This window comes from Nuphar pumila, chromosome 10 (assembly GCF_984573655.1).
Source record: "Nuphar pumila chromosome 10, dmNupPumi1.hap1.1, whole genome shotgun sequence".
NCBI classification, from domain to species: domain Eukaryota; kingdom Viridiplantae; phylum Streptophyta; class Magnoliopsida; order Nymphaeales; family Nymphaeaceae; genus Nuphar; species Nuphar pumila.
This window is the reverse complement of record NC_143258.1, coordinates 91,732,397-91,759,882: the sequence shown is the minus strand read 5'-3', so window position 1 is coordinate 91,759,882 and position 27,486 is coordinate 91,732,397. Positions and strand designations below refer to the sequence as shown.

The 27,486-nt window shown below is 44.6% G+C and overlaps 1 protein-coding gene across 1 annotated transcript in view; it reads right to left on the bottom strand.

Moving 5' to 3' along the window:
• The window catches only part of LOC149827350 (callose synthase 7-like), a 131,287-nt gene that overhangs the window by 14,916 nt on the left and 88,885 nt on the right, over nt 1-27,486 (bottom strand). The window contains 1 exon segment of the mRNA XM_090019298.1: nt 3,828-3,911. Within this exon segment, the coding sequence (XP_089875424.1) occupies nt 3,828-3,911 (84 nt within the window).

The window sequence follows — 27,486 nt, the reverse complement described above, 5'->3', positions numbered from 1 at the left end:
CATATATGGGATCGAAGTCTATTGGCATGTATAATCATGCATAAATATTCTCATATACTTATGAAACTATGGATGAATGCATATGTGTTAAGTGATTACATGAAAGCACTTACACATGAATGATTACACATGCATATGACTGCGAAAGCTCATGCACATTGTTAAAATGGTATGAATGAATGTGCATGTGGAATTATGTTGGTATGATTGCATACATTGCAAGTTATGATTTTTGCATACGATGCATCAATGGCCTAAATGGACCATCATCGGCCTGGAGAGTCGTGGGTTTGGTTTGTTTTCACATATGTTTTTAACTGCATCACTTGAACCACATAAGATGGTTTGACACTTTACTACACTGTTCTAGTGGTTTATACGGGTTGGAGTCCCGAATGGGTCCCAGCAAGGGAGGATGCGGGTTTTTCACTTTACTTTTGCATATGGTGTTGCAAACTTAAAGAATAAACTTTAATAAAATATAATGAATACGAACAGTGTAATATACATTCTGGGATATCTCATCTGGAGTATGAGAATCTTAGATATCCGGTCTTGGGGAGACTGTGAGGATACAAAAACTCCGTGTGCTATAATTTGGTCCCCTGAACCCGATATTGAGGTTCTTTCTCCTGGCCACGGTTTTAGGGAGAGTCTGCCACTTTACCCGGGAGTGGTGTGTTGGTAACAGCTGTGAGTATGTTATGGTACCAAGGAAGTGACACTTGTGGGCGTGGGGTGTCCCTTGTGTCCTCGACATTAGATGTGGAGGTCTAATGTTCCGATGGATGGTGTTGTTTCCTGATATCGGTCAAGGGCTAAGTTGGAACCAGTAATAAAATACAAATTGTGTGTTAAGCTACCCTGAAAACCTACTTGACCTCGGGGATTGTACCTGTTTGGTGTATCCGCGGGCCACGGTAATTAAAAAGAAGAACTTAAAGTTGCGTGCATTTAATAGGGCATGCATATGGAAAGATGGAACTTAAATAAAAGATAACAAAAATGAATCATGCATTGCACATAATCATGCATTTTCCTTTTATGCATTAGATCATGCATGTTTGAATCATTCTCTATATCATGACATGATTTGGTGGTAGCATAGGATTTACTTATTGAAATCATGCTGCAAGGTTTGGTTATTTAGTTCTTGATATATGGTACTGTTTTACTGTGCTTGACGGGTGAGCATATATAAATGTTGGTAGGTATGGATATTTGAATACTGTAAATTTTATATCTGCACTCACTCAAATCATTGCATGAGATCTTATCCATGTTTTTTGTCTCACCTGGTTTCTTTAGAAGTAGTTGTGCTCAAAATTTCGGTTCTGACACCCTACTTTGTTGGTTTTTCATAGGACATAGTGAACAGTGAGGCTGGACTGGCTACTGAGGATGGATGAGAGTCATACTTGCGCTTGTCAGTTTCAGCAGAGGACAGAGTGGCTCTAGTTTTGTTTCTTTTAATCTTTTTAATTTTTGCAATTGTTACTTCATTGTTGAATGGTATATGAGACTCTTATTGGTTCATTAATAAAAGAGTTGTAGTTGGTTTTTATGGATGATGATTGCAACTTTGTTTGTGGTGGTTAGGCTATCCAATGGAAAGTGGAACTGTGAGGACCCCAGATCTCTGGAAGGTTTCCGCATTAGAAAAAAAATATTCCGCATTTTCAAAGGGTATGGATTGGGGTCGTTACCCCCCCCCCCCCGTTTCTTCTTTTGTTTTTGTCAGACAAGAAGCAGAACCACTGCCTCCTATCGCTTTGCCTCTCTGTCTTTCCCTCTTCTTCCTCTACTTTCCTAGAGGGCAACAACAACCACTGGCTGCTACAGTGGCCATTGGATGACGACCTGTGGGGCGGCTGAAGTTGCCACCCACTTCCCCCTTCGTCTCTAATTCCGGCAGGCTACCGCCTGCCCCCCCCCCCCTCCTTGTTGTCGTCCCCCTCTCCATCTCCTTTTTCTGCAGGACGAGAGGAATAATTTTTTTTAAATAAATCCAACAATAAATTTGAAAAGCATTTAAATGTTTAGCTTTAAAAAATAACAAATAATTTTCAAAGATAAGAAAAATGAGTGTTTTCTCATGACTAATGCATGAGATAGACAACTCAAAAATAATCATATATATACAAAGATTTAAGATACACACCGGGTCAAGATCTCCCTTGAATCTCAGCCCCACATCGATCACGATTCCTTTACGAAGCACGGACTCTAACCAAAGAGTCACAAGACCCAAAGAGGAAAAATACCAAGAAAAAATTCTTGGCTCTGATACAGTATAATGAAATCAAGTAGAAAGCAAACCATAATGTGCATAAGCACAAGAACAAGTCCTACAAGGGACAATACAAATGCCAAAAGGCAACAAAAAAGCACCTAAGTGCATATAATGGCTGTAAGGAGCCTAAATGTGCACAAGCACAAGTCTATAAAGGGACAACACACAAGCCAATCAATGGCAAACAAGAGTTCATAAGAGGCACCAAACAACATGCACAAAAAACATAAAAATGAATAATCTTTGAATAATCTTTATTTAGATGGAATGCTTAGAAAAAAATTGCATCTAATAGGACAAGAGGTCCCTATTTATATACAAACAAGGGGGGCAAGAGGACCCATATAACTGTTGGGAAAGGCTCCAAGAACTAGAAATATAGTTTTTGGAGATTCCCAACAACTATATTCACTAAAAGCAAAACTGAATATAGCTGTTGGAGATTCCCAACAACTATATTGACTAAAAGATAAAACTGCCCTTTACAAAAGTGTAAAGGATAGAATAAAAAAAGAGGTCAGTTCTGCCCTAAAGGGAAGAGCCTATTACAAGTACATAATTACCATTCTGCCCTTAATGGGCAGAGCCTAATTACATGCACAAAATTACCACAATACCCCTAAAGGGTATATTACCTATTACAAAGGGAAGAAAAACAATTTAAAATTATATAATATATACATATAGACTCATATATATATATATATATATATATATAGAGAGAGAGAGAGAGAGAGAGATGAATCAATACATTTTAACACAAACATCTACCATTCTTTCGATCTCACTCATGCCTTAAGTAACAATTACAGATGACAACAAGGAAGATACTACATGACAAAATATAAGATTCCATGAGCAGTTGAAAAAGTGTGAAATGCAAAGCAGATAACTGAAATGGCCCAATAACATCACAGCAGAACAAAACAAAAAAAGCAGAAATGCTCTTGGAAGTTCTCAAGATTTTCTACTTAACCATCTAACACACACACACACATGCTCACATACACAGATACAGATGCAGCAAGCACCATGCACGCACACACACACACACACACACACACACACAGATCTTCACCATGTGTTGTAGGCTTTTGGTTTTGATGTACTAGCTTTTTAGATGATGTCTACAATTTCCATGCTCTAAATTGTGCAAGAGAACCATCTATATTTTCTCTTTTTTCAGATAACGATTTTTCTTTGCCACTCCTAGAAGAGACTGATACCCATGCAAAAAGTACAGCCCCTTTTTTCTGACAATAAGTAGCCACTTAGTATAAAATTCAACTAGAATATAAAAGTATTAACTTGAACTTTAAAGAAAATGCTATTTTCATGAATAACAACTTAAATGCTGAAAATGGCATAATAAATTAAACAGCATGTAACTGATGAAAATTCACTGAACGCTAGAAGACGAAAAAACATAAAGTGAGAGTAGATGCAACCACTTGCTATAATGCAACTGTCAACTAATTATGTGCAACATGATAAGATCATAACCAAAGAACCATCTCAGAGAAAGACGTCTTACTTGAGAGGATTTGCTAAAACTCGCTGTCCAATGGTCACAAAACTTTTCTCTTGATTTGACATGAACCAGGCAAGTGATGAAACACTGCAATTCACAGGCAAAAGTTCAGAATCACTATAATTCACAGGAAAAAGTTCGAAAATAAAGGGATAATGAATAAGCAGAAATAGACTCTGAATAAATATATACATGCATTTCTCTTCTTTAGCAATCAATTAGATTCTACATAAGAAAAAAGTTAATTTTCGATAAATTGTCCTAGAAAATGTATGGGCTCCATCTTATATGAACAAGACTCTAGTACATGAGTTCCTTACAAGACTCAACAACAACAAAAACAACTACGCCTACATCCCAAACCAATTTGGGTCGGCGATATGAACCAAAAAAGAAAATCATTCTAGGTCTTCCACATGAATCCTTCTCCTCCAATCATTTCTATCCAATGCCATGTCCTCGGTGAGGTTCAAAGCATTCATATCCTTTCCTATCATCTTCATCCAAGTCTTCTTAGGCCTACCCCGTCCTCTTTTAACTAATATATTTTCCCATTTCTCCATCCTTCTAACTAAAGCATCATTAGGCCTTTGCCGAATAAGTCCAAACCACCGTAAATGATTCTCTCTCATCTTATTTTCAATGGATGCAACGCCTACCTTCTTACGTATCTCCTCGTTTTGAATCTTATCTTTTATTGTATTTCCACACATCCATCTAAGCATACGCATCTCAGCTACACTCATTTTTTGAATATGATGTCTCTTGGCAGCCCAACATTCCGTACCATATAGTAAAGTGGGCCTAATTGTCGTCCTATAAAACTTTCCTTCAACCGCAATGACATTCTACGATCGCACAACACTCCAGTTGCACTTTTTCATTTCATCCACCCAACCTTTATCCTATGATTTACATCTCCATCAATTTCTCCATACTTTTGAATGATAGATCCCAAATATTTGAAACAGTCATCCACCGGTATTTCTTGCTCACCAAGCTTTACTACACTCACATCACTACTTCGTTGCTTACTAAACCAACATTTCATATATTCTGTCTTACTCTTACTCAACTTAAAACCTCTTGCTTCCAATGTATGTCTCCATAATTCTAACTTAGCATTAACCCCAGCTCTAGACTCATCAATCAAAACAATATCATCAGCAAACAACATACACCACGGTACATTTTCTTGAATTGATCTCATCAGCTCATTCATCACTATAGCCAATAGGAAAGGGCTTAATGCAGATCCTTGATGTAACCCAACCATTATAGGAAAATTGGTTGTCACCCCTCCACAAGTGCGGACATTGGTTACTACTCCTTCGTACTATCCTTACAAGTAAGACTCAGCTATTCTATAATTTGTCCACAATGTTTTAGCTAAAATAACTATATATTGAGATAAATTGGTTACTGCAGACATTGGTTACTACTCCTTCATACTATCCTTACAAGTAAGACTCAGCTATTCTATAATTTGTCCACAATGTTTTAGCTAAAATAACTATATATTGAGATAAATTGGTTACAACATATGTAAATATTCTTTTAATACCTGCTTACAAAGTAAGTTTATTTTATCCACTCTTATACAATGAATGTAACTGATTCTAAGCACAAGTTTAATAATGATCTGCAGATTAGAGGACCCTATCCAGGTACATGCCAGGATATTGATACAAATTTCAATGTCTGACACGGTTGAGTTGTTACACAATGTTGTATCATATGATACAGTATGATACGAATAGTTACTATGGAAAATGACAATACGATACACACTCATATCGTGACACGAGTGTATATTGTATGTATCGTATGATACATGCACCTTCAACGCACTTTAAAAAGGGCCGAATCATAATTTTTTCTTTCTGGGTTTATAAGACCTCTTGAGAGCCGACTCCCTCATTTGTGTAGAGGCTATTAGAGGGGTATACACACACCCTAAGAGTCATGAGAGAGATTTGGGGGCCAATATGTGCACAAGGGAAAGGGCTTTTGCGGTTTGCTCAAGAGTTTATTTCCATCATTTTTTCACTCAAGGAAGTGGATTAAGGTAAAAAAAAAACCTGTTCTTTGCTTCTTATTGAGCTTTTTTGGGGGAAGATGGCATCAAATGATCTGGCTTGGCAATGGGGCACTCAGGTAATGAGTGGAAACCGATTGAAAATTGAGTGCAACTATTGCTATAATATTTTTCAGGTGGTATCTTTCGGTTGAAGCATCATTTAGCAGAGACACATCTCAATGTTGCCCCTTGCATATCAAGGAATTTGTTGGATGCCGTGAAATGACAATGCCAACAATTACTCACTGTTCTGAGAGAGAAAAAAAAGAAAAAGAGATGAGTGAGGCAAAAATAGGGTATATATAGCCCTTGGAGGACGAAGATGAGCTCCCTACTTCTGATCCTACAGCCCCTAGCATAATATTGAAAGTAGGAAGTTATACAACGAAGAAGAAAGGTGTGGCTTGTGCTAGTAGTAGTAGTATCGCGGGCACAAAAGGAATAGGAGGTGAAGAAAGAGGAGGAGGAGGGAGTTCTTCGAGAGGAGGTAGAGCTAGAGGCTTTATTAAGAGTTTTTTTTCTCGTGCGACTGCCCCTGGAGTGCAACCCAACATTCGTACTGCTATGACTCCTCAACATTTAGTCGAGCAAGTGAATGTCACTGTTGGGAGATGGCTCTATGATGTCTATATTCTTTTAATATGACAAATTCTTTTCATTTTCAGACCATGACAGATGTTATAAACAGTATCGAGCCTAGATATAAAATGCCTTTATATCATGCTTTGAGAGAAAAGAATTCAGATACTAATATGAATGAAGTGAAAGCATATTGTGATGAGATGAGGCAATCATGATGGGAAACTGAGTGTAGCATCTCTAAGGAAATGAGAGCCTCCAACGATATTCACTAAACCACCAAAGTGGACACACAAAAGAGCTACAACAAGGTCCACCAAAACACCAAAGTGAACAGATAAAGAAGCTCAAATAGGTTCACTCACAAAACCCAAAGAAGCACACAAAAAATGCTCACAAATGTAAAAAATAGTATCTTATTTATGTACAATCCATGAAAGAAGCATTACATTTTAGAGGGGAGTCATCCCCTATTTATACACATTTAAAGAGTCTTATAGAGACATGGAAGGAAGTCCAATGGCTCCATTTAGAGCCGTTGGGCGAGCCCCGTCTCTTTTTGGACTAGTCAACACAAGGTTGACTAGTTCAAAAGAAACTAAAAACAAAAATAGAAATTAACCTAAACTATCCTAGTTACATTGAAATATATATATATATATATATATATATATATATATATATATGTGTGTGTGTGTGTGTGTGTGTACATAATGCATATATATACAACTTTTAACACTCTCCCTCAAACTTATGATTGGATAACTGAAAGTTTTTCTAAGAGAAAGTAAAATTTAGAAGCAGCGAGAGCCTTGGTGAAGAAATTTGTCAATCGATATTCTGAGGTAACATAGGGAAGATCGATAGTGCCCTGTAGATACTCTCATACGTAGTGACAGTTCATCTCAATATGCTTAGTACATTCGTGAAAGGTTCAGTTGCTGACAATGTAGATGAAACTTTTGTTCTCACAACATATTTGTGATGCTCTTTTAATGTGAACTCCCATATCAGCCAGAAATTTCTGAGTCAAATCACCTCCATAGTGGTTGCAACCATGGCTCAGTATTCTGCTTCAGTTAAAAGGAGAGAAACTTTTTATTGCTTCTTACACCGCTATGTCGAAGTTTTCTTGGTTTTATTGTTGTAAAAAAGAATATCTTCTCTACAGATTGCAAGTCATCCAAGTGTCTACATTCTGGACACTCCTGGTGTTTTGGAACCTGAAATTCTTGATTTTGAGATAGGCTCAAAGTGGGCTATAACAGGTTATATGCTTTCACCCTGGAGCATATTATAATATCTAGTGCCTCTTTTCTTAATAAGCAATATCTAATGCTCCTTACTATTGGAGTTCATATTATTTTCTCTTTGATAAAATTCAGGAGCTATCAAGGACCATTTAGTTGGAGAATATGAGCATGCTCCGTATCTCCTGGCCATTTTTAACACATCTGATGCATATAAGGTTTGGGATACAAGAAGTAACAAACCATCTCATTACAAAAGCCAAAAATTTGCTATTTTCATTGTAAAGCAGCACTTCATCCAAGCCACATGATTGTAGATTTAAATTTCTAGCTTTTGAATTGATAAAAATTGGGAGGAGGTGGTTTCTTGTTTCTTAATGGCTTGCACTTGAACAGTCCATGGAGCTTATTTGACTGGAACAAAAGCAAAAGCAAGGAGCCCAAGCAAGAGCACAAATACCATGACATTGACGTTCCTTTCCCTCCATCTCTGCTTTCCAAAACCTTCTTAGCAAGTAATTAGTCAATAAACTCTTCAATTCATTGTTAGAAATATAATGGTACTGACTTCCATGCTGCTAAACATAGTCAGTATTTGGATCTACTTCAAACGTTTCAGTTGGTGGATGCATGTGGTCTCATAGGTTCACCATGAAAATGACAATTGACATAGCTTTCTAGAAATCCATTGTACATTATAGGATCGAACACATCCTACACTGGCTGCCACAAGAGGTTGACACATTTTCGATATGGCTTCCACAAGAGAGCTAGGGCTTGACTGGGTAGACTTAAGTGGGTCTTTTGAAGTGAGAATGGGTTGGCATTGGTAATAGTAAGGTTGAATTTGGATGTAACGCCCCAAATTTCAAACTTGCGAACCTTTTCAGAAAAACAGGCAAGAGACTAGAAATATCTCTTTCCTTCAGAGTTTGTTTATGAAATCAGCGGAAGATTTTTCTTTTATAAATCATAAGGCAAGCTGACAACTTTGGGCACGTTAGCTAAAAGAACCAAAACTCACAAGATTCGGATATCCTAAGGAAAATCTGATACAAACCCATAGCGTCGAGGACGCGAGCTAAGAGCAGGAAGAAGAAGTCTTGAAGCCATCTTGCAATTGCGCCATCGCCCGTAGAGTACCTAATCATCACATGTACCCATAGAATGGGTTAGTTTCGCGAAAAACTAGTAGGTGCACAAGAGAGACTACAAGAAACTGAATTAAGTACATTTAATTCAGTAGGCTACGCAGTTTAAAGCAGATATGCAGTTAAACAGGTAAGCAAATGCAAGCAGGTAAATAGTGCAAACGCGTAAGTAGTACAAGCGAATAAGCAGTGCAAGCGACTCAGCAGTGCAAACGAGTTAACAGTGCAAATGCGTAAGTAGTGCAAACAGTAAGCAGTTCAAAGCAAGTAAGCAGTGCAACTGACGAACGCAGCATACGATCCATTTGATCGTAAGTTTTGAACTACTACGCAACAAGCTTGTTCTCGTTCTTAGAACAGGGTCTCTCCATCTAATCACCATCAGGACATCGTTTGTCGCTCACTACTTCTAACAAACGCTTTGTCCTGAACAACCTTAATCTATTCTCATCTCTCAAGGTCTTACGCGACCAACTATCACCTGTTATGACTCACAAAGGCGTCATACTTCCTCAGAAAAGCCCACCCTTCCGTAGAAGGTCCAAAACCTGATCACTAACTCAAATCGCTATCGATTTGATTCTCAGATCTGAGTCCTGCATGTAATCATGCTAAAACAGAAAGCCGAAACTATGAATTCATAGTTGGCTATCACAAACAATCTCAGAAGATCATCACAGCTCACCATAACTTTTTATGGTAAGCAAAAACACAAGATCCATGTCGGATCGCTCGGTATATACGACCTAACAAGGAATTACCGCCCTAGAGGGTATACCTGGTCTTAGACCATACACTTCCTCACAGGAGTTCACCGTCTTTGCGGCTACCCATTCGTGGACAGTGTACATCCTCACAGAGAATCTCTCACTCTAGTCGGGTCACCTGATCTTGATCATACATACCCCCACAGCGAAACCCTTGGGAAGCCGGTCCCCAACAAATGTCATATCCAATGAAAACCATTGTGATACACGCATCAACACAAATGACCGCTCTCAGGGTCGATAGCCACTAATATAAACAACAAGATCAACGCCAGATCACCTGGTCTGGGAAATGTATAACCTCACAAGGAATTCCGCCCTAGATGGTATACCTGGTCTTGGACCATACACTTCCTCACAGGAGTTCACCGACTTCGCGGTTACCCGTTCGTGGACAGTGTACATCCTCACAGAGATCTCCCACTCTAGCCGGGTCACCTGATCTGATCATACACGCCCCCGCAGATAATCCTTTGGAGATCAGGTCCTCGACAGACACCCTACTCGGTGATACACACATCTATACAATCGACTGCTCCGAACAGTTGACACCTCTTGGGGTCAGTAGCCACAATATGGGCATAAGCATGTATATTAGCATACGCATCGTATCACTACACATAGAAGCATATAGTCCTACGCATCGTGTTATTGCCACGAGGAACATTACAATCCTCAAATAGGACCTCAAAGCATGCGTAAACGACACATGAGAACACACAGATATGACAATCCAGTTGATTCTATGGACGAAGAGTAACTAACTCTACCCGTCAGCCAAACAAAACAGCTGAATAAGACGAGCACTCATAACAATGCTCGTAAAACATACAATTACCATAAAATGGCTCAGTCCATCAACAAGTAATTAAATTAATCGTAAGGCATAAACCATTGCATCACAAGTCATTCATAAGCAATCATACGGACAAGCAACGTAAGAGAAGAGAGGAGGCAGTGAGAAGGGAGGTCGCTGACAAGAGGTCACCGGCGATCGAGTCGCAGGTGTGGGTTGTCGGCGAAACAAGAACGAGAGACGGGAGGTAAATGGGGGGAGCAGCAACAGTGACGGTCGGATGGAGTTGGCCGTCGGAGCTCAGAGGTTGTTGTCGACTCCGATCGTCGGCGTCCCGCGACACAGGGAACGAAAGGGGTCGGCAAAGGTGGGGGGTCATCGAAGCTTGGAGGCTGCCTTCAACATCGGAGGTTGCCTGAGCTCGAAGGTCGGTGGCGGTTCCGATCGCCGACGTCTACAACATCTGGGACAAAGGCGGTGGTCAGCGGCTAGTCGCCGACGTCGGTGGCTGCAGAGAGCGATGGAGACGGGAGAGGTAGAGAGGAGAGAGAGTGGCGAGGGGGTTTTACCCCTCGCCCGACTGAGCCTGCATCTTTTTAAAGATGCAGTCGCTCGAATGTTCGAGAAACCAGGGTCGAGTCAGGCTTGGGTCCGGTTCGAACCCGGATCCGGTCCCGACACAGCAGACCAAACCTCGACACGTGTCTGACACGCATATGACATGATTTTTTTTCAAGGCTTTACATCCTACCTCCCTTAAAAGAATTTTGTCCTCGAAATTTCATAGGAAGGTGATCTGCCGAGACCGCAGTCTAAGGGAATAGATATTGATCAGGATGCACGCGCGTGTGAGCTCCCAAGCACATAAGCTTCTAAACGGATCAAGACAACACATAATGAGTTCCTGAGAAAGGTTCGAAACCAACAACTTGATCGAACAAATGTATGTGTGAATTTATTAATAAACTTGTCTTCGCGAGAGTTTATACGGAAACACAAGAAAGGAAAAGGGAGCTTAGTGGAAGACTATAAGAATGCTTATTCGTTATCTTCTACTTGATCTGATACGAATAAAGAGACACATCGAGACATTGCTAGTTTACGTTCCTCGAACGGGGTCTCTAAATCATTATCAAGATGTCGCGTGTCAAACTCGCAATTTCTAACAAACTCTTCGTCCTGAACAACCTTAATCTATTCCCATCTCTCAAGGCCTTACACGGCCAACTGCCAACTATCACGACTCACTTAAGGCGTCATACTCTCTCATAAAAGCCCATGCTTCCATAGAACGTCCAAAACATGATCAAGATTTGAAATCAATAAAGATCTGATTCGCACATCTGAGTTGGGCATATAATCATGCTATAGTAGAAAGCCAAATCTATAGATTCATAACTGGCTATACCCATCAATATCAGATGATCACCACGACTCACCATAACTTTTCATGGAAATCAAAATTCACAAGTTTCCCGCCGGACCGCCTGATCTGGGAAACGTATGACCTTACAAGGAATCACCGCCCTAGATGGTATACCTGGTCTTTGACAATACACTTCCTCACAGGAGTTCATCGTCTTTGCGGCTACTCGCTCTTGGACAGTGTACTTCCTCACAGAGATTCTACTGTTCTAGTCGGATTACCAGATCTTGGTCATACCTACCCTCACAGAGAATCCTTTAGGAACTCAATCCTCAACGGATACCATAATCAATACAAATGATTGCGATACACACATCAACACAAATGACCACTCACCAGGTCGACAGCCATTACTATAATTAACAAGATCCACGCCGAATCACCTGGTCTGAAAAATGTACGACCTCACGAGGAATTATCGTCCTAGATGGTATACCTAGTCTTGGACCATACACTTCCTCACAGGAGATCACCGTCTTTGCGGCTACCCGCTCTTGGACAGTGCACATCCTTACAGAGATCTGCCACTCTAGTCGGGTTACCTGATCTTGGTCACACATACCCTCACAGGTAATCCTTTGGAGATCAGATCCTCAACCGATACCATACACAGTGATACATGCATCAATACAATCGACTGCTCAAAACAATTGACCGCTCTCAGGGTCAGAAGCCACCAATATGGGCATAAGCATATATACCAGCGATATCAACCGTATCACTTCACATGGCAAAACAGAACACCAGATCACATGTTCTTCCAACAAGGTTCCATAAACCATAATCATATATCCAATTTAAACATTCATCGCATGCTTTTGATAATTCTTATCACGTGGCATAACAATCACATCATATAGAAGCACTTTACACTACGCATCGTATCATTGCCACAAGAAACATTGCATCCTCAAATAGGACCTCAAAGCATGCGTAATCAAAGCATGAATTCTATACACAGAAACACGTAGATAATATATTATGAATCAACTTAACTTCAACTTACATAACTCATACATAATTCAATAAATTCATAGGATTCAAGTTATATGTGCATGTAAGACAATTCAAATCATTGCACCATCATATGCATTCATAATTCTTACCTCACAGCACATCGCATCTGACCCTTTTCTAACATGAAGCTCACGCACAAATCTACAAGACATTTTAGTCCAAAATCATGATACTCATCAATCATGCTATACAGATATGATAGATTCACGCAAACAATCAAAATGCAACCCTCTGCAACAACTATGTTGGCGTGATATATCATCAAAAACTAACTGTTTGTAGTCGGGAGGTGTCATTCATCTAAATGGTTTAAATTAATGATTTGTAGGCGTACAAGTCAAACACCTAAAAGTTAATCATTTGTAGGCGTAACGAGTCAACTACTCAAAAACTAATCAGTTGTAAGCGTGACATGTCATTTACCTATATAAACATCATAATCATTAAGATCCCAGAGACACCAAAGTCATATGTAATTCCATCGATAGGCTTTTACTTAACAAAAGAATACGTAACAAAACATACAAAAAGTCTTAAACTAAGACTCTCAAAATCTCTATTCAATGCTTTCTATGTGTTCTTGTTGCTGTTGCGGAGGAGGTTGGGGTGTACTACCCACTCGCTGGAAGTCATCGACCTTCTTCTTGCGACAATCACGGATAAAGTGGCCCATTTTGCCACAACATAAACAGCCACCAGAGTCTCGGGGACATGACTGTCCATGGTGAACACGATCGCATCTCAAACATTTTGGGTTTAACGGTCGTTGTGGCTCATTTCCTCCACCTTGTTTCTGTCTTTTTGCAGGTTGACGCTTGTTGTCATCACTATCTTCGACAGACTTTTTATCGTGACGTTGATTAAAGTGGCATTCTTCAGCAGAATGACCCACCTTTCCGCAAAAATTACAAGCATCGGGGTCCCGAAGGCACATTGGATCGAACAAAACATGAGAGTTAACACCTCGCTCTAGATTGGTGCTCGTGCAAGTCAACCTATCAACCTTATGATCCAAGTTCTGGACCATCGCTTGGAGCTGCTCAACTGCTCCAGTTAATGTGTCTATAGATTTGATCAGTTCATTGTACGACATCTAAGCAAAAACACGTTCTTTAATTAAAATAAATGCAAAATAATATAAGAGAAATAATACTCACAGTGCGATGTAGATGTTGGATGATCAAGGGTTACCGCTTTCCCTGTCGCACTGATGCCAAAAGTTGTAACGCCCCAAAATCGTGGACTTGAAACCTTTTATGAAAAAGGTTAAAAGCTTTGAAATCAATCATTTATCAGAGTTTGAAACAGAAGTTCAGCGAACGATCAGGTTTAAAATAGCAAGTCCCTAAACTTTGGGCACATTACAACACAAATGCAATATTCCCCTTTTACAAACCGATTTGCAATTCAAATATATACTTTATTGAAATGAAAAGAAGAACAAAGTTTTGGTAGCACAATTTTAGTAATCCAAAGTTTTAATCAGAAGAGATGCTTTCAAAGAAACTTTATATCCTATTTACCAAAAGGGTCCCCAGGAGCGCAACGTCAAGAAAGGGGCCTTGCCTTGAACGCATCACGACATCGTGCCATCGCAAGTTGTATAACTTGTTCACCACCTGCCCATGAAATGGGTCAGTCCCACAACAGAGTAGTAGGGGTGCAAAAGACAAGAAAGTACAAATGCTGCAATAAGCAAGATATCTACTAGATCAAGCAGGAAAAGCAAGACTAGCAGATCTAACCAAATGTGTTGTGAAGTACGCAAAGCTCTAGTAAAGCAAACAGCTACATACGAGAGTAGTGAGGACCCTAGTACTAAACAAGCAACTATAGCAATCCAACAGATACTATAGGTGAAGAGTAACTAACTTTATCCACCAGTCAAGCAAAGTAATTGCATAAGACAAGCATTCATAACAATGCTCGTAATATATATACGAGTACCATTGGATGGCTCAGTCCATTGACAAGTAGCTACACTAATTGTAAGGTGCAAGCTATTGCATCACAAGCAATTCATAAGCTACACAGGATAAGCACTTAACTAGTATGAGAAGCTAGTTATTACTAAGCAAGGAACTGCGTAAGCAGTTTAACCAATTAGGATAACGCCTCAACAGGGGTACATAGCTTAACGTGTAGTGTATCGCACTACCGAGCTAACAAGCAAGCAATCAATTTATGTCACAACATGCATATCTCATAATCCTGTGTATAAGTTATATCTTGTCTGATTATGAGTCCGCCGTTGTGGGTACGCACAAGGCAAAACGTAGAAACAGTCGGAATCGATTCGAGGGTTCATTATGCTATGTATTTTATTATACCCCGAATGACTGACTGAGTCCGCTCCTAAGGGGACGGCCAGTGACCAAGAGAGTAAATCCCCAAAGGCAAACAAAGGCCCAATGGATGCGCATCCGAACTTCTGCAGAAGTGGCCTGAAGAATTTCCCCTAACCTCTGATGATTGAGGAAGTCGGATATTTGCCAGAGATTGTCATTAATGACTGTCCATCAGAGTTTTGTACCATCCATCCTCTCTCTTGATGAACCGTCCCGAATGAGCATGACGAGGGGTTTCTTAACCGCCGTCCCATTGTACATGCTCTAGTCTTTCAACCCAATCGAGCATCTTGCCTATGAAGACGCATGATTATCATTTATGTGAATTATATGCACCAATGCGTGTTTGAGGCAACCACACACCTCTCATCCTACTGACCGCAGTATGCAACATATCTGTTTAAAAGTACAATCATGATGAGAGGGGTCAACTCATAGTGAGGGTAGAAACATCTTTGGTAATCTCAAACACATGCCATTACACGTTCAAGGTAGACATAAACCTCTCATCTTACTCATCGTAGTACACAACATACTTGTTCAAAAGTACAACCACGATGAGAGGGGTTGTAAAAGCCCGTTAAAAAAAATTGTCATACACATGTCAGACTCGTGTCCCGCACGTGTCAGACACGTGTCACGATTTGGCCCGCAACGTCGGGCCCGAGCCCAGGCCGGAACCGGAGCCGAGCCTGACCCAGACCTGGGTTCTCAAAGCCTTGAGAACCTGCGTCTTTTAAAAGACGCAGGCGCCTCGGGCGAGGGGTAGAAACCCCCGCCCCTTCTCTCTCCTCTTCCGTCTCGGTTCCTCTTTGCGGCCAGCCGTCGCCGACGACCCGCCGCCGGCCGCCACCTGCGTCCTGGGTGCTGCAGCCGTCGACGATCGTGCCTCCGACCACCACCTCTCTGCCTCCCGTCTCCGGCAGCCTATTGGCAGACGCCAGCGATCGGAGCCCCAGTGACTTCCGTGCATTGACGACCTCCCCATCGCCAGCGATCGTAGCTGTCGGTTATCTCCCCCTTCGAGTCTGTAACGGCAAAAAAAAATTTATTTTGATTCGGGCCGGATCCGGACCCGACCCGGACCATCGCCTCTCGCTGTCTTTTAAGACAGCGAGGCAGGCGGGAGGAGGGTTACGAAACCCTCCTCACCGCCCTTCCACCTCGACCCTCTCATCTCTCTCCCCGACACCCACCGCCTCTCATAACCCTCGATTCGCCGGAGACCAGCGTCAGCCGATCGCCGCCGGCGACTCTCTCTGACGCCGCCGCCGACCACCAGGTACGTTCTTCCTCCCCTTCTTCTCCCTCTTTCCGTCTCTTTCTCTCTCTCTCATTCCTTCCCCCTCGTTTCTTCGTTACACAGGGAGGGGAGAGCTGAGCCTCCTCCCTGCTTTCGTACGGCAGGCGAGGGGCTGAGCCTCCTCCCTGCTTTCGTACGGCAGGCGAGGGGCGGAGCCTCCTCCCTACTTCCGTACGGCAGGGGAGGGGCCGGGCCCCTCTTCCCTGCTCTCTGCTACGGCAGGGGAGGGGTCGAGCCCCTCCTCCCTGCCCCTTTTTGTTGCGCCAGCAAAGGCCATCGGCCCCTGCCTTTCGTTTGCCAGCAGGGGCCTATGGCCCCTGCCTTTCTTTTGTCAGCAGGGGCATAGGCCCCTGCCTTTCGTTTGCCAGCAGGGTCTTTTGTCAACAGGGGCATAGGCCCCTGCCTTTCTTTTTGTCAGCAGTGGCCAGGCCCCTGCCTTTCTTTTTGCCAGCAGGGGCCATCGACCCCTGCCTTTCTGTGTGCCAGCAGGGGCCATTGGCCCCTGCCTTTTTGTTTGCCAGCAGGAGCCGATGCCCCCTGCCCCTTTGTGCGCGAGCCTATACCCTTGGTCGACAGGCCCGGGGAATCTTTGGAAGCTTCATCGTAATGGGGACAAATCATTACAATTGTTGATCTCCAGCGAGGAATTCCTAGTGAACGTGAGTCATCTGCTCGCATTGACTACATCCCTCTTTGGGCGGCAAGGCTCATTTGGCCCTGCCCCATCCTTTTTTTTTTTAGAATCATTTGGGACTGTTGGCCCCAGCTCTATGTATTGGAGAAGTTGAGTCTTTGCCTTGCTTTTGCTTTTGTCTGGGTTTGCATGTTAATATCGCATATTTGCAGCTACGACGGATCTCACTCGCGCTCCGCGACCCGAGCCGTCAATTGTGTACGTCCGCAGACGTCAGCAAGCTCGTAACCCTCCAAGGTAGGGGAAGATTGTACGGAAGACTTGGATAATTGAATTAAGTTCAATTAAACTAAAAACGATCATTAAATGAATATATATATATATACAAATATATATATATATATATTTATACGAGTATGCACTTAACTCAAGGACGCGGTTTCTCGATCCTTGCCCTTTACCTTATGTCAGTCTATACTTGCCATCGTGTATCACGTCGAGATCTCGTGTTGCATTCTTGCTTATGGTTTGTATGTGCCGTCACGCATCGTGGCGAGGTTCAGCGTTGCACTTCTGCTTACCGCCTTTACCTTGTCGTCGCGCTTTGCGCCTAGGCTCTTGTTTTTGTATGTATTATTACTGCTTTGCTATTGCAGATGCCGCACAGGTTTTTGCTCTTTGCATATGCCTTAAAGGCATCCTCAGGCATTCACCTCTCTCTCTTGCGACGAGAGTTGAGATAGGAGCTAGCGTTACATCCCCGTCTAAGGAGGGGGATACCTTGCAAGGATCCTGACTCCTTGAGTATGCAGTCCTGCAGACGAGTTGGAGGTTCTGTTGAGAAACCTGTATCCCGTCTATCGAGGTCGGTGTCGAGTCATGCGAGGCATGTAGATACCCCGATAGCGGATGAGGTTCTAGAAAATCGCAGGCATAATGTTGGCACAAGGTACTGTTGTTTCAAAGGATATAGTAAAGTTAATAAACTTTACATCTTTGTGAAACACTCCTGTTGAGGCTTCTTTTGAGGAGCTATACCCCCTTCATCCTAGAGTACTTGTAGTCATGCACGACACGTCTAGTACTGCGATGATCGGATGAGACGGTCGTGCGACCTCGAACAATGCGAAATGCACAATGCTGGAATCACATAAATAGCCTCACATTCGCCTTCACAGGCAAGATGCTCCAGTGGTTTAAAGACCACAGCATAGAATGGGTCGTTAGTTAAGCAACCCCTAACGTACCTATTCGTTTCTAGTGGTCTGTCAAGGGAGAGGACAGAGCGGTACAAACTCCAATGGACAGGTTGTTAACAACCACCCTACGAGCAATGATCCGGCCTCCCCAGTCATTGGAGTTAGGGGAAAGGGGCTACAATAGTTAGCTCAACACTTCTACAGAAGTTGAATGCATCCGTGGCACTGCCTCCTTTGGGGAATCCTCTCTCGGCTAAAGTCGTCCCTTTGGAGCGGACTCAACTAGCTATTCGGGTTATTCAAAATACATAGAATAACAGACGCCCGAACTAGTCTTAGTTGTTTCTACGTTTTTCCTGCGCGTACCCGCAGGCCAGTAATATCGAAACATAAAGTCTGTTCACACTGGTTGTTGAGTAGTGAGACTCACTTGTACTCGCTTGCACTACTGACTCCCTTGCACTCGCTTGCACCACTGACTCGCTTGCACTACCTATTCGTTTGCACTACTGATTCGCTTGCACTACTTACGCGTTTGCACTATTTACCAGCTTGCATTACTTACCTGTTTAACTGATATCTGCTTTAAATTGCGTAACCTACTGAATTAAATGTACATAATTCAGTTTCCTTGTAGTCTCTCTTGTGCACCTACTAGTTTTTTGCGAAACTAACCCATTCTATGGGTACAGGTGATGAATAGGTACTCCACGGGCGATGGCGTGATGGCAAGATGGCTTCAAGACTTTCTTCTTCCTGCTCTTAGCTTGCGTCCTGATGTTTTTGGGTCTTGTAACGGATTTTCCTTGGGACATCCGAATTTTGTACTTTTGGAACCTTCTTTTAATGAAAGTGTCTTTTTCAAGTAGCATGGGTTGTATGTTTTGGTTCTTCAGCTAACGTGCCCAAAGTAGGGGTGGCAATCGGGTCGGGTTGGCGTGTCAGCATACCTCAACCCGAACCCGACCCATTTATTAAATGGGTCAGCTGTGGCAAACACGAACCCGACCCGTTTAATAAACGGGTAACCCGACACGACCCGCCAACCCATTTAATAAATGGGTTGGGTCGGGTAAACGGGTTTTCAGGTTCGCGGGTCAGGTTGGCGGGTCGGGTTGGCGGGTCGGGTTGGCGGGTTGACGGATCGGGTTGGCAGGTAGTCAGGTTGGCAGGTCGGGTTGTCGGGTCGGGTTGGCGGGTTGGCAGACGGGTTGGCGGGTTGACCCACCCGCCTAACCCGTTTATTAAACGGGTCAGCCGGGTTGGCGGGTTGGCATACCCCCAACCCGAACCCGACCTGTTTAATAAACGGGTTACGCGGGTCGACCCGTTTATTAAACGGGTTGGCTTAAGCCCAACCCGAACCCGCCTAAGAGGCGGGTTGGTAGGTCGGGTTGGCGGGTCGTGTCAGAAATTGCCACCCCTAGCCCAAAGTGGTCAGCTTGCCTTTCTAAAATTAACAAAAGGATGGTCTTTCGCTGATTTCATAAACCAACTCTGTAATAAAGAGATTCTTTTAGTCTCTTGCCTGTTTTCTGAAAGGTTCAAAAGTTTAAAATTTTGGGGCGTTACAGAGTCGACGTCGGCGACTCACCGTCGACCACCGCCCTTGTCCCGGCTGCTGCAGACATCAACGACAACCTTCGAGTTCGGCGACCTTGCATCTTTGATGATCGGCGACCGTCGTCGCTGACGTCCTCGCCGTCGACCTTCGAGCCGACACCGGCCTCTGAGCTCCGACGACCCACTATCTCCCCTCGTTTCCCCTTCGACATCATCGGCGACCTTGGACTTCCGGCGAAGCCCTGTTCTTGGCTCCTCTTCGTTGGAGATTGACACTGGTGACCTCGAGGGCATCCTCTCCTTCTCGTCGTTCTTCCCCGTTGTCGCGATCTTCTGAGGTAAACCTCTCCCCTCTCCTCCTTTGTGTAGGGGTTGAGCCCCTTGTCGTCGCCTCTTGTCAGCAGGGCGTTAAACCCCCCGGCCATTTTTTTGGAGTCGGTCGACAGGGGGTTGATCCCCTTGTCGTCGCCTCTTGCCGGCAGGGGGCTTCGTCCCCCTACCCTTCTTGTTGTGCCGACAGGGGGCGTCGTCCCCCTGCCATTCGCTTTGTCGGCAGGGGGCTCCACTCCCCCCCCCCCCCCCCCTGCCGTTGTTGTGTCGGCAGGGGGCTCCAACCCCCTGCCATTCGCTTTGTCGACTGGGGGCTCCGCTCTCCCCCTGCCATTGTTGTGCCGGCAGGGGGCTCCGACCCTCTGCCATTCGCTTTGTCGGCAGAGGGCTCCGCTCCCCCCTACTGTTGTTGTGCCGACAGGGGGCTTTGCTTCCCCCTGTCGTTCTTGTTGTGTCGGCAGGGGGAGTCGTCCCCCTGCCATTCGCTTTGTCGGCAAGGGGCTCCGCTTCCCCCTGTCGTTGTTGTGTCGGCAGGGGGCTCTGACCCCCTGCCATTAGCTTTGTCGGCATGGGGCTTCGCTTCCCCCTGTCTCTTGTTGCTTCTCGGCAGGGGGTTCTAGCCTCCTGCGTTTTGCCGGCAGGGGGCGAGGCCCCCCTACCTCCTTTGGTTTCCCAGTGCGAAAGGGTGAAGCCCCCTGTTCTCTTCGTGTTTTCGAGCAGGGGGCTTGCCCCTTGCACCTGCTTGTTCTCTGGCAAGGGGCTTTGCCCCCTGCCTTGTCCTTGCTGTCGACAGGGGCAGAGCCCTTGCCTGTCTCGTGTTCCGCAGGGGGTTGCGCCCCCTGTCTTGATTCTTGTTCTGACAGAGGGTGTTCCCCCCCTGTCTTGTTATGGCAGGGAGCCTCTGCTCCCTCCCCTGCCTTTCTCTGTTCTGGCAGACAGGGAGCTCTTGTAAGAACTCAAAAAAAAATGTTTGGATCCGGACCCGGATCTGACCCGGGTAAATCAGTCGGTTGCGTGCTTTTAAAAGCACGCAGCGACTGAGGGAGGAGGTTCTCGAAACCTCCTTCCCCCTCTCGTCTCTCGGTCTCTCTCTTCCCCCCGACCGACCCTCTCGTCTCGCAGTCCCTACGGTCTCCCCCCCCCCCCCCCCCCCGACTCGTCTCGAGACCCCGGTCGACCTGCCGCCATCTGCGACCTCCTTCTGACGCCGCCGCCATCGATGACTTCCAGGTACGCCCTTCTCTCTCTTTCTCCTGTTTTCTCTCCTCTACACCTTTCTTCTCCTTTTCAGTCGGCAGGCCGGCAAGGGGCGACACCCTCTACCGCCTGTGTTCGACTGGTTAGCAGGGGCTTTTGCCCCTGCCTCTCACCTTTCAAAGAGTCGGCAGGGGGGCGACGCCCCCCCCCCCCCCCTGTCACCTATTTTTGACGGGTCAACAGGGGTTTCCAACCCCTGCCCCTCTCTCCTCGTCTTCTTTTCCTCTCAGAAACGACAGGGGCCTTTGGCCCCTGTCTTGATTCGTTGTTAGGCAAGCCGACAGGGGCCTTTGGCCCCTACCTCTTCCAAAAGCCGCAGGGGGGGGGGGGCTCTTGCGTCTCTCTCCCTCTCTGCTAATTTTCCTAGCAGAGGCCATCGGCCCCTGCCCTTTTTATTGTTCCAGCAGGGGCTAAAGGCCCCTGCCCCTTTTTCGGTTCCCCTATTTAGGTGCGCAGGGGAGGGTTCGACCCTCCCTGCCTCTATCGTAGGGAAGGGCTCGAACCCTCCCTGCCTTTGATCTTCGCAGGGGAAGGCTCGACCCTCCCTGCCTTCGTACCATGCAGGAGGGGCCGAGCCCCTCCCTACTTACTGTTACGGTAGAGGAGGGGGTCGACCCTCTCCCTGCTACCTGTTGCGGTAGGGGAGGGGGCCGACCCTCTCCCTGCTACCTGTTGCGGCAGGGGAGGGGGCGAGCCCCTCCCTGCTCCCTCTTCTCGGGCGTCAGGCAAGGGCTTTGCCCCCTGCTTGTTTGCGTGCACTCCTGCTTACGGTCTTTACTTTGCCGTTGCGCATTGTGCCGGGGGTTTGCGTTGCACTTCTGCTTACCGCATTTGCTTTGTCGTCGCGCTTTGCGCCTAGGCTCTTGCCTTTGCATATGTGTTGGTATTGCCTTGCTATTGCAGATGACGTGCAGGTTTTTGCTCTTTGCGTATGCTTTAAAGGCATCCTCGTGGAGGATGCAAGGGGCATTTACCCCTCTCCCTCTTGCGACAAGAGTTCAGTCGGGAGCGAGCGGCACATCCTCGTCTAAGGGGAGGGATACCTCATAAGGATCTTGGCTCTTCGTATGCGCAGTCCTGTAGAGTCGACTTGAGATTTTAGGGAGTTGCGCAAAAGCATCAAAGACTGCTCCAAATTGAAGCATTTGGAAGGATGTGACTGGCTGGTTTTGCTCGCCTCCTTGGCTTATCTCGGGTGATCCCGAATTGGGGGTACGAGCGAACTTCTTAGCGGCTGTTCTGTTGAGAAACCTGTATCTCGTCTATCGAGGTCGGTATCGAGTCATGCGAGACATGTAGATACCCCGATAGCGGATGTGATTCGAGATAATCACATGCATAATATTGGCACAAGGTACTGTTGTTTCAAAAGATAAAGTAAAGTAGATAAACTTTACATCTTTGTGAAACACTCCTGTTGAGGCTTCTATTGAGGAGCTATACCCCCTTCATCCTAGAGTACTTGTAGTCGTTCATGACACGTCTAGTACTGCGATGATCGGATAAGACGGTCGTGCGACCTCAAACAGTGCTAAATGCAAAATGTTGTAATCACATAAATGGCCTCACATTCGCCTTCACAGGCAACATGCTCGAGTGGTTTAAAGACCACAGCATAGAATGGGTCGTTAGTTAAGCAACCCCTAACGCACCCATTCGCTTCTGATTGTCTGTCAAGGGAGAGGACAGAGCGGTACAAACTCCAATGGACAGATTGTTAACAACCACCCTACGGGCAACGATCTGGCCTCCCCAGTCATTGGAGTTAGGGGAAAGGGGCTACATTAGTTAGCTCAACACTTCTGCAGAAGTTGGATGCGTCCGTGGCACAGCCTCCTTTGGGGAATCCTCTCTCGGCTAAAGTCGTCCCTTTGGAGTGAACTCAACTAGCTATTTGGGTTATTGAAAATACATAGAATAACAGACACCCGAACTAGTCTCAGTTGGTTCTACGTTTTGCCTACGCATACCCGCAGGTTCGTAATTATCGAAACATAAGGTCTGTTCACATTGGTCGTTGAGACGTGAGATTCGCTTGCACTACTGCTTCGCTTGCACTACAGATTCGCTTGCACTGCTGCTTCGCTTGCACTGCTGCTTCGCTTGCACTGCTGCTTCGCTTGCACTGCTGCTTCGCTTGCACTACTGCTTCGCTTGCACTAGTGTTTCACTTGCACTACTGATTCGCTTGCACTACTGCTTCACTTGCACTACTAATTCGCTTGCTTGCTCGATAGTTCAGTATGCTACTCGTTGAGCTGTGCACGCCTGTCAAAGTGTTACTCTAGTTGGTTAAACTGCTTACGCAGTTCTTTGCGGAGTAATAAGGAGTTTCTCATACTAGTTAAATGCTTATAATAATAGCGTTATGTCAGTTGCTACATATTAGCATGTGACTTGCTTTATCCCTTGGTCAAACTGTTTGGTGCTTATTGTAGCATAGCACTTGCTGGCTTGCATCTCTTATGATTGATGTGATTGCATACAGCTCGTAATCTACGAACTGGTGGCAACTAGGATTGATGTGGCCGCTTGTCTTATAAGCTGCTACATATTGTGATATAACTGTTGTCGTATGATTGCTTATGAATGGCTTGTGATGTAATGGTTTATGCCTTACGATTAATTTAATTACTTGTTGATGGACTGAGCCATTTTATGGTAATTATATGTTTTACGAGCATTGTTATGAGTGCTTGTCTTATTCAGTTGTTTTGTTTGGCTGACGGGTAGAGTTAGTTACCCTTCGCCCATAGAATCAACTGAATTGCCACTTATGCGCGTTCTCATGTGTCGTTTACATATGCTTTGAGGGCCTATTTGAGGATTGCAATATTCCTTGTGGCAATAACACGATGCGTAGGATTATATGCTTCTATGTGAAGTGATACGATGCATATTGCTGATATGCATGCTTGTGCCCATATTGTGGCTACTGACCCTGAGGCGGTCAATGGTTCAGAGCAGTTGATTGTTGATGCATGTATCACTGAGTGGGGTGTCTGTCGAGGACCTGATATCCAAAGGATTATCTGCGAGGGCGTGTATGATCAAGACCAGATACCCGGCTAGAGTGGTAGATTCTCTGTGAGGATGTACACTGTCCACGAATGGGTAGCCGCAAAGACGGTGAACTCCTGTGAGGAAGTATATGGTCCAAGACCAGGTATACCATCTAGAGCGGAATTCCTGGTGAGGGTATACATTTTCCAGACCAGGTGATCCGGCGTTGATCTTGTTGTTTGTATTACTGGCTATCGACCTCGAGAGTCGTCATTTGTGTGGATGCGTGTATCGCAATGATTATCATTGGATATGGCATTTGTTAGGGACCGGTTTCTCAAAGGGTTCGTTGTGGGGGTATGTATGGTCAAGACCAGGTGACCCTGCTAGAGTGGGAGATCTCTGTGAGGATGTACACTGTCCACGAACGGGTAGCCGCAAACACGGTGAACTCCTATGAGGAAGTGTATGGTCCAAGATTAGGTATACCCTCTAGGGCGGTAATTCCTTGTCCGATCGTATATCTCTCGGACCGAACGATCCGACGTGGATCTTGTGTTTTCGCTTACCATAAAAAGTTATGGTGAGTTGTGACGATCTTCTGAGATTGTTTGTGATAGCCAACTATGAATTTATAGCTTCGGCTTTCTGTTTTAGCATGATTACATGCTTGACTCAGGTGTGAGAATCAGATCGTTAGCGATTTGAGTTAGTGATCATGTTTTGGACCATCTACGGAAGGGTGAGCTTTTTCTGAGAGGGTATGATCCCTTAGTCGTCATAACCGGTGACGGTTAGCCGCGTAAGACTTTGAGAGATGAGAATAAATTAAGGTTGTTCAGGACAACGCATTTGTTAGAAGTAGTGAGCGACAAACGATGTCCTGATGGTGATTAGATGCTGTGACCTTGTTCTAGGAACGAGAACAAGCTAGTTGTGTGGTGGTTCACAGCCTACAATCAATTGAATCGTATGCTGCATTTGTCAATTGCACTGCTTACTTGCTTTGAACTACTTACGCATTTGCACTGCTTACTCGCTTGCACGCCTTACTCGCTTGCACTACTTATTCGCTTGTACTACTTACGCGTTTGCACTATTCACCTGCTTGCATTGCTTACCTGTCTAACTGCATATCTGCTTTAAATTGCGTAACCTACTGAATTAAATGTACTTGATTCAGGTTCTTGTAGTCTCTCTTGTGCACCTACTAGTTTTTCGCGAAACTAACCCATTCTATGGGTACAGGTGATGATTAGGTACACTACGGGCGATGGCGCGATTGCAACATGGCTTCAAGACTTCTTCTTCCTGCTCTTAGCTCGCATCCTGGACGCTTGGGTTTGTATCGGATTTCCCATAGGATATCCGAATCTTGTGAGTTTTGGTTCTTTTAGCTAACGTGCTCAAAGTTGTAAGCTTGCCTTATGATTTATCAAAGAAAAATCTTCCGCTGATTTCATAAACTCTGAAGGAAAGAGATATTTCTAGTCTCTTGCCTGTTATTCTGAAAAGGGTTCGCAAGTTTGAAATTTGGGGCATTACAGCTCTTGTTCCCTGCCTCTGCTGCTGTTAACAAGCAGGACTGAGGCCCCTGCCTCTGGCACCTTTGTCTGCAGGATGCAGAGTTCTTGCATCTGCCTCCTGCAGGCAGGAGGCCTTGCTGTTATTGTCCCTCTCCTGCAGGGCGCTGAGCTCCCTGCCTGCTCTCGTGTTTGGGGTTCGGTACCACTGCAGGTCTTACCGGACCCGCTTCTTGTTTATATTACAGCATATACTAATGTTCTAAGCTTTTCAGGTTGAACGGTGGATCCAGCTCGCCCTCGTGGCTCGAGCTCGAGCTCGTGCTTACCTACGTCGCTGGAGTACGAGGACCCGCAACCCCTTAAGGTAGGGGATTCTTGCATAAAAGGACAATGAACGGATAAACGCTTAAATAAGGAAAGATAACTAATAATGAAAGAGGATGATATATGTATACGTATAATATATATATGTATGTCTTTACATTCAAGGACGCGGTTTCGCGATCCTTGTCCTCTTTACTTTTCTTGCACTTTCCTTTCTGTTGCCGCCGCGCTATATGTGCCTAGGCTTTTAATTCTCGTCTTTACATTTCATGTCTTTTAACTCAAGGACGCGGTTTCGCGATCCTTGTCCTCCTTACTTTTTATACTTTACTTCCTTGTTGCCCCGCGCTTTACGCCATGGCATTCATTGTCTTTTTACTCCACAATGCAAATCCTGGTCCTCCTTTACATTCTTGCACTTTACTTCCTACATTTACCCATGTCGCCCCGCGCTTTATGCGCCATGGCCTTACTACTTGCTTTACTCTTCGTACTTTACTTTTCTATTGTTGTGATGCTGGCTGTTGCACTTACTTTTCGTATGTGTTCGTCTTTACCTTGCTGCCGCACTTCGTGTATATGCTTTGTTCATGCATGTATTCTTATCTTTGTCATATGCTTCTTTACTTGCTTATGCTTATCGATCTATTGAGGTGCAACCCTATGTCTCATGAGTCGTCATTTACACCTGCTTAGCCAGTATAGGATTTCATACCTCGGAGTTGCTTACGTAGTTGCCTGCTGGTGTGTTTCGATGATCGGGGTATGATTTCATACCTCGTGTGTAGCTCTAGTGTTCTGCCCTCGCGGTGCCGCTTCGGCCATCGAGTCTTGCCCCTCGATTTGCCATTGTATTAGTATGTGCACGGGTTTGCCCCTTGTCAGCCTGTACGCCTTGAGTACAGTTTCGAGTATATGGTGTATATCGTTTCACTTGTCTTAAGAGTCACGACACACACTTATGCACTTCGGTTCCCCAAAGATAATGGTCTTAGGTGCTAACCTATTTTTCAAAGATGTATAGCTTTGTAAAGCAGAGATAGCGGATGGATCTCCCAAATCTGTGTATTTGGGAAAGGTGTGTTACAACCTTAGTTCGCCTATTTGAT